The sequence below is a fragment of the Oreochromis aureus genome, linkage group 10 (assembly GCF_013358895.1).
Source record: "Oreochromis aureus strain Israel breed Guangdong linkage group 10, ZZ_aureus, whole genome shotgun sequence".
NCBI lineage: Eukaryota > Metazoa > Chordata > Actinopteri > Cichliformes > Cichlidae > Oreochromis > Oreochromis aureus.
In genome coordinates, this window is record NC_052951.1 from 18,761,392 (window position 1) to 18,772,849 (window position 11,458).

At 38.8% G+C, this 11,458-nt stretch overlaps 1 protein-coding gene across 1 annotated transcript in view; it reads right to left on the reverse strand.

Annotated features, from left to right (window-relative positions):
- supt6h (SPT6 homolog, histone chaperone and transcription elongation factor) overlaps positions 1 to 11,413 on the reverse strand; it is a 15,050-nt gene extending 3,637 nt beyond the window's left edge. Inside the window, exons 1-21 of the mRNA XM_039618789.1 lie at positions 11,229 to 11,413; positions 8,305 to 8,415; positions 8,052 to 8,222; positions 6,014 to 6,087; positions 5,744 to 5,921; positions 5,563 to 5,644; positions 5,103 to 5,358; positions 4,911 to 5,012; positions 4,128 to 4,241; positions 3,930 to 4,019; positions 3,635 to 3,777; positions 3,382 to 3,527; positions 3,147 to 3,254; positions 2,780 to 3,060; positions 2,539 to 2,693; positions 1,591 to 1,786; positions 1,252 to 1,391; positions 1,016 to 1,133; positions 834 to 910; positions 590 to 725; positions 296 to 433 (exon numbers count right to left, since the gene is read on the reverse strand). Coding sequence (XP_039474723.1) covers positions 296 to 433; positions 590 to 725; positions 834 to 910; positions 1,016 to 1,133; positions 1,252 to 1,391; positions 1,591 to 1,786; positions 2,539 to 2,693; positions 2,780 to 3,060; positions 3,147 to 3,254; positions 3,382 to 3,527; positions 3,635 to 3,777; positions 3,930 to 4,019; positions 4,128 to 4,241; positions 4,911 to 5,012; positions 5,103 to 5,358; positions 5,563 to 5,644; positions 5,744 to 5,921; positions 6,014 to 6,087; positions 8,052 to 8,222; positions 8,305 to 8,404 — 2,805 coding nt within the window. The 5' untranslated portion in view covers positions 8,405 to 8,415; positions 11,229 to 11,413. The remainder of the gene's footprint in view (positions 1 to 295; positions 434 to 589; positions 726 to 833; positions 911 to 1,015; positions 1,134 to 1,251; positions 1,392 to 1,590; positions 1,787 to 2,538; positions 2,694 to 2,779; positions 3,061 to 3,146; positions 3,255 to 3,381; positions 3,528 to 3,634; positions 3,778 to 3,929; positions 4,020 to 4,127; positions 4,242 to 4,910; positions 5,013 to 5,102; positions 5,359 to 5,562; positions 5,645 to 5,743; positions 5,922 to 6,013; positions 6,088 to 8,051; positions 8,223 to 8,304; positions 8,416 to 11,228) is intronic.
- Positions 11,414 to 11,458: the final 45 nt, after the last annotated feature.

Sequence of the window (11,458 nt, forward strand, 5' to 3'; positions counted from 1 at the left end):
TGTATATGGATAATAGCAAACACTGAAATACATTTTTGCACACAGCAATGAATTTTGTTCACTCAAATTTAGCTTTTCTTTGCTCAAAATAAATTTCTCCTCAAAATGCAACACCTGCAAAATTTTTTTATGTGCGCTCAAATTTTTTTTGTTAATGTGCACTCAGAATAGTGGCACAAAAATAACGCCATAAAAATCCCTTCTTTCTAACATTACAGTAAAAGCATTTTGAATTTCTTTTTGATTTACCCTGTATATACTTCCCAATCAAAAATCAATGTCTTCATTCACTCACCTGCAGCGGGTGTAGTTTGAGGCAGAGAATATCCTCATCAGTGCTGCAGACCTGAGCATACTCCACCAGGGGATCCTGGATCTTCCTGGCTATCGAAACAGCCTGTCGCAGCAACGGAGGATAATCCCTAAAATCAGTCTGCAGACAGAAAGCAGGAGGATCAGAAGAAATAATGAAAGCTAACACAGGGTCGCACTTTAGAAAAATTGAACACGCTTGCTGGTTGACTAACAAACAATTAAACCACAGACATCTTTGTGTAAATCTATTGTAGGTGAGATAACAAATATGTACCTCAGACTTCTTGCTGTTCATGTACAGCGTGGCCAGTTCATTGTCAACAAGTTCCACTCCTACAGCAGGCAGAGAGGACTCCTGCTCAAGCTCGCCGATAGTTCTCTTGATGTCCTCCATTATCATTTGGGCATCTCTGTAAACACGTTCATGTTTTTATCATTTCTGCCCTACATTGTGAATGCTGTTAGAAATGTGTACATGCATCTATCCAGGAAAAACAGGAGGAAATCTGGTGATTTACCGGTTTTCTCCAGCAACAGCTACTACATGAGGTTTCTTGCCTGACAGAAACCTCTTGAGATTTTCAATGTCACTGGCCTGATTAGACACACAATTTAAACAAAGACATATTAAGTGACTTGTTTTCAACAAAAAAAAAAAAAAACATTACAGAGGTGCTACAGCTGTGTTTACTGCTTCTACCTTCTTCTCTCTCTCATCCTCCCTAAAGGCGTTCCTCCTCTTCATGAAGTAGGGCAGACGAAGAAAGTCCATCACCTCTCCCTCCCCGTTGATCAGAGCACAGAATACTGGAGTATCTCTGCCAGAGTAAAGTTTATATACACGAAAATCTTACTACTTTTTTTTGTATATGCTATACTTAAATGTCTATGCTTTGCTGAACACACCAACAACTCAAGCTACTGATATATACACACCTGCTGGGCGCATAGGCTACACCAAGCACTCGGATGCCTTTTCCCTGATTCTCATCCATCAGATCATCATCTTCCTCAACCTGCTGATCTGGCCTGTACGGAGCCACTTTCAGCCAGTTATACAGTCGGCGACAGCAGGACTTCAATGATAAATGGGGGGGAAAAAAAGGATAAGTCATAATTAGTTTTCAGATTAAAAACACAAATAGATTTGAATTTACAACATCACCAATGTAGTCCAGCTTCTCAGACTGTGCTCTTTTGATTATCTGTGCAAGACTGATAGGAAATAATAGCACAAATGGAAGAACAGATCACGTCAATGTGATAGAAAATTACCCTGATAATGCTCTCTTTGGCCTCAGCGATCAGTTTGCTCTTAAGTTCCTTGGCCATCTGAGGGTAGAGGAACTGATTGAGAGCTCTTTCTATGGCTAAAGTTCGCTGCCTGTTCCACTCCTGCACCTGGTGACTGAACTCGTCCCTGTAGTAGAACTGTTTGATCTCGTCAAAGTACGTCTGGTCCCCTGCATACCTGTGGAGAAGCACAGAATAAAAAATTTAAAAAACGTGGACAAAGGGCAGAGTGTCTTAATATTTCCATTAATAATTCAAGAGCCTCATGTTTTCCTGACAAGGATGAGAAAAAAAAGAACATGCTACAGTCAGAAACCCAAGCAATTAGACTCAAGGGGCTTATCCTACTTTACTACTCTTTTATTGCAACATCCAAGCAACGTTTCTATGCAGGCGCTAAAAATGGGACAACAGTTAGTCACATCAGAGCCTGTGTTTGATGTCCAAAGGCCAAGCAATGTTCATTAATTACAAAACTGACAGGATTCGTAAGAACTCAGGATGTTTTATGATGATGCTTTTTTTATGATTCTCCTCAACTGGTGAAATAAATCTAAACATTAATGAGCTTAATCATCAAGTAGAAAACAAAAAACACATACACAGTTACTCTTTCTTAAAGAGCTATTTCACACCATTGATAAAATTTGTTAAGAAACAAACAGTATTTTAAATGCAAAGGTGCCAGAGACTTTTGACCACGCTATACTGCACTCCTGTTTAATTTGCCCAGTGGGACTAATGTTAATAGGGGTGCTGCCTTGTGCTTAGTGGTTGAACTTTACACCAAACAGTTGTCATTAAACTACAAATATTTCAAACGATTAGCGTTTAAAGCACATTCCCAGGCGTTTCAGCTTCTGCAGCTAAGCACACCAGAATACTCCAAAGATTTTGATACATATGCACTAAAAATGTCACTCTACTTACCCTTTAACTCCTATAAGGTCTATGCAGATATCAATGGTAAGTAGCCCCTCATCCTCTGCAAGGCACATCTTCAAGAACTGATCCCCATTCAGTTCTTTTACAGGCTTGTTCTTAAGATACTTGAAAGAGTAGGCAAAGTGAGCTTCGTCTACCTCCTACAGGGAGAAAGAAAGGCAGGGTTAGAAAGGGGACGGTTTATAGGTCTATTTTTTTGACCAAATTCTTTTAAATACATGTGTACCTTTTTGCCCTTTTTTGTAGGTTTGATGTTAACCTTGGCTCTCTCCTGAAAAGTCTGTCGGAGAACATGTCTGACCAGAGGTTCCCGAGCAATCTGCATGGCTACCATGTACCTAGTTCCCTCCAGCACTGTCTCTGGAGTAGAGAACTGACTGCAAACATAATCTTTGGCCAGCTCTACTGGCTCAGCAGGGAACTGCTCTGTCTCGTGACGTTGGTAACTGTCCCTCAGATTTTCTCCAAATTGCTCTGGAGTTAAACCAAACTTTTTAGCCAAGCCATCTGCAGAGAGAAAGAAAGCAGAAAGGAGTTAGTAATCCTCCTTAACCACTGAGATTACATTTTCCAAAGCAGAAAGGGATACTAACCAAGTCCCACGCTCTGGCAGATGCTGTACATATCCCTACGGGATGCCAACTTGAGATCAGGTCCTTTCTGCTCTTCTTCTTCTTCTACCTCTAATTCCTCCTCATCTCCTAAAGAGAGAGCCGTGGTGAATTTTTTTTTTTTTAAATAAAGACAACACAAAGTTTCTTTGTGAAGATTTTTTTTTTTTTAATCCACAAAATCTATGCATTATTTAATGAACCACATTTCGCTTACCATCCTCTGACACTTCTTTGATCTTCTTGAGCCTCTTCTTGTTGGCTTTGGCAGCGTTCTGCATCTTGGGGATGTCTCGTCCGTAGTAGAGCAAAAAGTGATTGTAGACATCACTCAGCTCTTCAAGAGTCTGTACATCTTTCAGCCTTTAAAAAGGACAAAACAGATTATCAGAGGAGAAATTAAATAAATAAAAGATTACTTTTCTTGCCTACTTTTCACCAGTAGGCTCAGTAGTGCTATGAAGTCATACCTCTCCATGTCAGTAGTGTCCAGAGGACGAATACCATCAGCCAAAGGTTTGTCAGGGTCAGCAGAGATCTGCTCAAACTGATAGGACTGCATCTTCTGAAACAGACGCGTCAGGTTCTGCTTCCGGGTCTTCAGCTGAGTCCACTGGTGAGTGGAAGAGGGAAATATTAAAATCAAGAAACCAGAAATGCTTTTTTTGTTGTTTTTTTTTTTTTAAATGCAGATACTGGAAGCAACATAAACGATTACTGATGGATTAGTCTGTATCCATTTCATATTTGACAAAGCAATTATACCTTTTCATCCCACTGCCACACTTTCCACAGGTCATTGATATTGAGCTCTGGTTCAACATATTCTTTTCTGTAGAAAGCTATAAAAGGAACCTGGGGAAAAAGATACAAGAACCCTTTACAGTGTCACATATTTTATTCATATTAAAATAACACTTACAAGCTCTTAGTATCTTGAAAAGAATGTGCAGCTCGCTTTACCTCAAACTGTTGATTCCTCATGAAGTTGAGGGCCTCTTTGATCTTGGCAATTGTGCTGGGACCTTTTCTGCTGAAGTTTGTGGTTGTGCCCCTGTCTAGGTAATCTGTGCTCTCCTGTTAAAGGCATAAAAAATATTTCAGTGAGGCTTCAGGAAATTATGCATCTCTCATCTGAGTTCCTGTATGAAATATCTGCTGTTTTTTCCTCGTCTCTTAAGGACATGACTTTCAGACATTGTTAATCTGCTATAGACAGTTCTTCTGTCCTTCAGAACAAAAGGAACAAATGCCACAGCATGCTAAAATTTGCCAGATTTTCAGCTATAAGCTCTTTGGAAATCACCTTGGTGCAAAGATACTATTTCATGGCTGTTAAATTGTGAGGTTCAGCAAGGGAAATGAGAACAAATTATGTGTTTGTGCAACAGTCTTCTAGTAACAAAATGCCAGAAAGTACAATTTAAAATTGGCTCTTTGCCAAGTTGTCTATTGTGTGTAGAATATCAGTTCACTCCTTGAGTTACGTGCCTTTTTATGCTTGAATGATTCATAGTTCAGTGTTAAGTAGCTTAAACGAAAAAAACATTCCAGAAACTGCTAAGGTACAAGGGCTGGAAAATAAAACTAAAAAATGAGCGAAAAAGTAGTCAATGCCCAAAGAAAGGCTTTGAAAGATCTTCAGGAAACCTGGAGAACTATTGCACAAGATAAATAAAGAAATGAGAAGTGGCTCAAGACTTTTGCACAATACTGTATGTATGACACGGGGCAAGAAGGCTCTACCTGCATTGAGATTGTAAGAGTGGAAAACCCATGTCTGAAGATCCATTCTGCTTCCTCTTCCAGCTCATCATCCTCAGCAGGTTTGACAGGAATAGCTCGCAGCTAAAAGCCAGAAAACGGGCAGTCATGAAAGCAGGCTCAGATACGCACAGAATAAGTACGTTTACAATAAATTAACCCCAAAACACACACCTGGAACCGCTCAGGCATGTCTGTGGAGCGGATCTCATTGTCCTGGTCAGTCATGTGACTACTTTCGAGCTCACTTGGCTCGTAGATCTCAAAAATGCTTTTCCTCCCCAGCCTCCTCTTAGTTTGCTTCTTGGGTCGGTCCCAGCCCTCTTCATCTTGATCCTCTTCCTCCTCCTCACCCTGGTCATAGGCATCAGCATCAAAGTCAGCAAAGTCAAAGTCGCCACCGAAAATCTCCTGAGCCTCCTGGAGCGCTCTGTGGAGACAGAGAGAGAGCTTGTGACTTTTTATTTTGTGTTTAGTTTGATTAAATATTTCACACTGATTGACACTTGAGACAAAATAACTGAATGCAAAGGAAATAATAGAAAAGTGCATTACCCTGCACTGAATTATGTTTTGTTTTTTTTAGAAAGGAATAAATCACCCAAAGATCTTCAGCATAAACTCCAACACTCACGCATCAGTGTATCCTGAGAACTTCTTGCCCCTCTTTTTGGTGATGGGCTGGCCATCATCATCCACAATGAAGTCATCGATATCTGTGGAAGAAAAGCACAAACTTACAACCCAACAGCCCAAACCAATCAAACATCTCAAATAAAATGTGTTACTTTCTCATTATATTTTAAAACTCCAACCTGATTCTTCATCCTCTCCTTCTTCGTCATCATCAGGCTGTTGCAGAGGTTCATCAACAGCCTCGCCTTCCTCCAGCTCCCCCTCACCATCCGGATAAAAGATCTCATCTGCGATCAAGTCCTTCTCGTCATCATCTTCATCATCATCCAGTGTTTTTACACGGTCATATTTCTTCTTCTGTGATTCAAGACAAGTCAGTTCAGGTGGATTCAACTCTTGTATTGAAATTAGATTTCAGGGTAAAAATAAAAACATAGACAGGAACTTACCCTCCTTTTCACTTTGACACCCAGGTTTTCCTCAATTAGGTCAAGGTCGTCATCATCCAGGTAGTCATCATAGCCTGCAAAGGTGAAAAGTCTTAAACAGAGGAAACAACTTCAAGCTACCACTGTAAAAGCATGTCTATTCCAGTGTTTAAATACAAGGTTGGAAATATTTGTTAAAGTAGATATAAAGATTTACTTGACACATTAACACCAGAGTCACTGAAAATCCCATTTTGTCACTTCCTATGAGAACTGCAAATAAATCATCTCTGTTAGACCTTTACTTTCTTTAAAAATAGACAACATGAATGTTAACTGTAAAGCACACCAGCAGAGAACTAGCATCGCATCAAACAACATCCGCCTGGGTTAACACTGGGATGCATCTGGATCCACAACATATGGAGCTAAATGTGAAAGATGCAACATGTGGCCAACAGATGCCTGGAATCTGTTTAAGGTCAGCTCTCATTATTTAGAGATATATTTTCCCCTGACTTTAAATTCTACTGTTCAGACAATCTGCTGCAAAAATAAAGGCCATAACACTGAAAACTGCAACTACAGTATAAGAAAACAGTCATAAATTTCAATCTATTGCCTCATTAACTAAATCTGCATTATATTAGAAATACACTATTGACTGAGGTACCTGTAAAAATGCCAATATGAGGCTAATTTTCAGTTAAGATATGATAGAATATACTCTGTTTATCCTAGATTTGTAAAATTTTTTACTTTTCTGCCAGAGCAGGCATCAGAATTTCAGAGATTTAATATTATGCTAAGAACATAATTGAAAACGTTATATCTGAAAATCTATCAGTGCTCTCTGCTCAACCACCTAAGTAAAAGGTACCACTTTTCCAAAATTACAAACCTCATTTAACATTTTTGTAACTACTTAATTTTTGCAGTAACCTTTAATATATTGGCATATTTGATGTCTACTCCTCAAGCAACTGAGCAAAATGACTCATAATCAATCAAGCAACATGTTTATACAGACTACATTTGGTCTCAAGAAAGAAAGAAAGAAAGAAAGAAAGAAAGAAATTTATAATAGGGCAGGAGTCTCAACTTATTACCATACAAAAGATATAGTCAAATGTTTTCACTTTTGAGGCCTTACTGCACCTATAACTCGAATCAGCATATCATTTGTTCTGATGTTAGTACTCTAGATTAACCTGTTAATGAAGCCGTAATATTGGGTAAATTTGTGTATTCGTGGTAAGAAAAAAAAAAACTTTCAAACTCTGTTGTGGGCAAAGTCACTAAACCTTTGACAGCACTTTTGAACAGACTTGATTAGTGATTTAATGCATACAGTTTTTCTGTCCTGGAAACCACTGGCATGAACGTTAAGACTCCACTAAACATACCATGTGGTGGCTGGCAAACAGCACCATATGATAAAACCAACATCACACCTGCTGTTGCAAGTCACCATTTCTAATGGTCATGCACCCCTCGATTTTTGTAACCTGATGCATAGTGCCACCACTGCTGGGTTGAGGACACATTGTCACAGTTTTGCAATTTTTTAATGATGTATCAGTACAGAAGCTGAGAGTTGTTGCAACTACTTAAAAAGATAGATTTTCTGGAAAAACAGGCACTGCCTTTAATTCTCCTTTACATGGTAGAAGTACTGCCTGAGCGGCAACACCTATTATTCAGAAGAATACTGCAGCTGCTACCTGCGCTATAATGGCGAACATAGATGGATAAATGGATGCGATTGTGTCATGACCTTCTCAGCAGAGTGCAGAGTGACCAAAGCGGTGGGTATACTGTGGCCTTATGGTTCTCCTTCAATGCATTACTTATAGGATTCAAAATTACTGCTTAGTAGGGTACCAACATGGCTGCAAGACTGAAGTAACCACGATCATCTTCCACTCACTAATATTGTGTGATATGGCATAATAATGGGGCATGAGTGTTTTCACTCTATTGACTGGACAGGTTAAATAGATATATGTAATTAATCACACAGGTTTAACATTCCTTTAAAAACACCAGGTGAACTTACTGCGCTTTTTTTTATGTCGGCGCCTCACTTCCTCCTCTGAATCACTCCCCCCTCCACTTCCACTTTTTTCTGCTTCTTCCTCCTCTTCTACCTCTTCTCCATCGTCAATGAAGCCACGTAAATTCCCTTTCTCATCCTGGTCTTCTAGGTTATCCTCTTCTTCCTCTTCATCTGCTGAGAAATGACAGATGAGGGGTCCACATGCCATACAACTTCAACACACATTCCCAAAGTTAAAGAAATCAGATCTTACCATCTTCTTCCATAAATCTCTGGTTCTTCTTAGGTTTTAAGTCCTTCTCCTCAAACTCCTCCTCCGACTCTTCTGCCTCACTTTCAATAAAGTCCGACATGACTACTGTTCCTGAGAAAAAGTTTAAAATGCTGTTAATAAAAATGTCATCAATCGGGCAATATTGGGTTCTCTCAAAATTCTCCTGACAAAAGCCAAATACACACAAATTTTACACTATACTGGATAACACTGTGCTAGAATAAGAACTTTAAAGGTTGCTTAACGTCCCTTTAAACTATTAAATAATAATTTACATATGTCAATGTATTACCAAAGATGTTATAGCATCTCCTGTATTACATATAGATTATTCATCAGGTTATTACTGATTATTAATGAGTTTGTGATTAATATAACAATTTGATAGTAATGTATAATAGTGCTGTGCAGAAATTTTGATTCTTTACTTTCTTTCTCATTTCTTCATATTCTGTTAAAAAATTGTTGCAGTGATTTATTGAGAGAAATGTAAACATACATGGAAATATTTGATATGACCACCTTTATTCTTCAACACAGCCTTGACTCTCTTACCCAAGCTTTCTTGAAATTTCTTTAAGGAATAGTTTTCCAGGCTTTCTGAAGGACATTCAAAGCTTTTATTTGCATATTGGCTTCCTTTTGTTCTGTTGTCTGTCACGATGCTCACACATTGCTTCAACAACGTTGAGGTCCAGGCTCTGGGGATGCCAATCTATGACTGTTACCTGAATGTTGCTTCAGTGGGGAATCTGCATTGTTACTTAAAACATAATTGGAAATGCCTTTTAACCCTATGCCATAACTTTCCACGTAACCTGACTTTCACCTTCCAAGAAATGTAGCTACATGTCAGCTTGATGCAGCCCGCAATTATCACGGGCACAGAAGGCTGCAATGTGGGTTAAGAGGGGTTTTTGACATAGTTATGACATAGATTTCCTGCAGAAATCTAAAGTTGATTTAGACTTCTCTGTGAAATCTACGGAAACCCCTTTTAACCCTATGCTATAATATTCCACATAATCTGACTTACACCCCCTGAGAAATGTTACTACACGTCGAGTTTGATGCAGCCAGCAGCTATTGTGATTGTCAGTTCGATTCCGGCTACTTTTTCGCCGCACTTTTAAAAAAGATTATCAGTGAAAGAAATAACAATAATTGCCACAGTATAAAGAATAAAAATCAGTATAAATATAAGGTCTCACAAATGTCAGCAGATTTCTGGAGGGAGATTGCTAAAACTACCTAAATGGACGTGATGGAATATACGAAGAAGTGGAAAAACCTGAGACACATATGTGTGCGTCTGAAGAAAAAAAATTAAAGAAAAAAAGACCACAACAAAGGGTGGGGACCCAGAAGGTAAAAAACAAGTCCCAGTATTTTATTTTTTTTTTCTACAGGCCTGCACCACGCAAGAAACACTACACGTTAATTAACATGTAACTACAGACAAGCATAAATGTGGGCAACAACATCAGACGCTTATGTGGGTTATGTCGTAGGCTTCACAAAGGCCACCTCTCTAAACCTGGCATGACAGAGTTCCACTGTGTGTTTTTCTATCCAGGTATGTTTTTACTGAATTGGCCGTGTGTTTTGAAATCATTGTCATTCTGAAAAATTAAAAATCACATGCTTTTCTGATGATTTAGCTGATGTTTCAGCTAACCTGGCATTAATTTTCTGTAATCATAATTCGATCCATTTTGACAAGATCCCCAACAACACTGGCTGAAATGTAACCCCAAACCCTGACAGAGCTTCCACTGTGTTTTATAGATGGCTGTAGAGACGCACTGTTGTACCCCTCTCCTGACCTCCACCATTCATCTAGATATCTTTATATATATTTTAATTTGAACAAAAAAAAAATCTAATTTTGATTGATCACATCATAATCCCTACTGTCACTGATTTTTAGTCCAGTTTTATGTACTTCAGCATTCTACTGAGACAATTTCTGATGATGCTTTGGCATCATCTGAAGGTCCAGATGCATTTCTCATATCCTGTGTCAAGTGTTTGATGATTTTTCTTCTTACTTCTTGAAGACATGTCTTCCAGATATTGTTTATCTGTCCTCAACTATTTATGAATATACTACACACCATGCTGAGCTATGTGAAGTATAAAGAAATGAGGACTTAGCTTCAGACTTCCACACAAAAGCGAAAGATTACACCTGAAAACGATGCCTTTTGAGAGCTTCATAAAAAATATGTGTGTTATGTTGACAAACAACGCCTAACGTTAACAGAGACAAAGGGTATACTTTTAGTCAACCCTCTGAATGATTTTTTTCCTCTAGCACTGTGTTATAATGCCAGAAAGACTTAACAAGCGGGCTTTAACAATGACTTCACCTAGTCATGTCGCAATGCGTACACACACACACACACATACAAAACACTGGTCGTGATTACAGGACAAACAGCATACTTGCTTTAAATATAATATTTAAAGTAAGTAATCCGGGTGAAATCTTCAAGTTAAAGAAGTAAAAGGCTGTTGTATAAACACTTTTTGTTAATAACGGTAGCTAAAGCTAACGTCTTCGCTAGCAACGAACGAGGCTAAACGACTATTAGCAATGCTAATAAACTAGAAAGGAACATTGCAGCTAGTACAACGGTGGCACGTTGTTGCTTTGAAACGTGTTAGCAATAAAAGGCCGTTTTACCTAAAGTAAATTCACCATTGCATAAATTAACCAAGGCCTCCAAACCAACTTCGCAGTTTAACGCTGGCTAGTTAACGCTTTAGCATATCGATGTGTTAGCCTGGCATTAGCTGGGAAGACAACAACAGCCATCAGCATTGGTACTAACTACTTGAAAAAGAAGACATCGCAGTGAAGACATAGCAGATAATCATGCTAAAAGACACTGACTTACACGTCTCAGTGGGGTAGCGTACTCCGAAGATATTAACGGTAACAACTCAGTTGTATTGTATGTTATATTTCGGAGCTTGCACTTGTAAAAATGGCCGAGAACGAGCAGCGTGATGACAATTCCGGGATGCAGTAAGGGAACTTCCAACCTCTTCCGATGCAAGGTAACGCCCCCTGCGGTTTACCTCGATTCTATACAAGCATAAACAACTAAAATAACACAATAACACA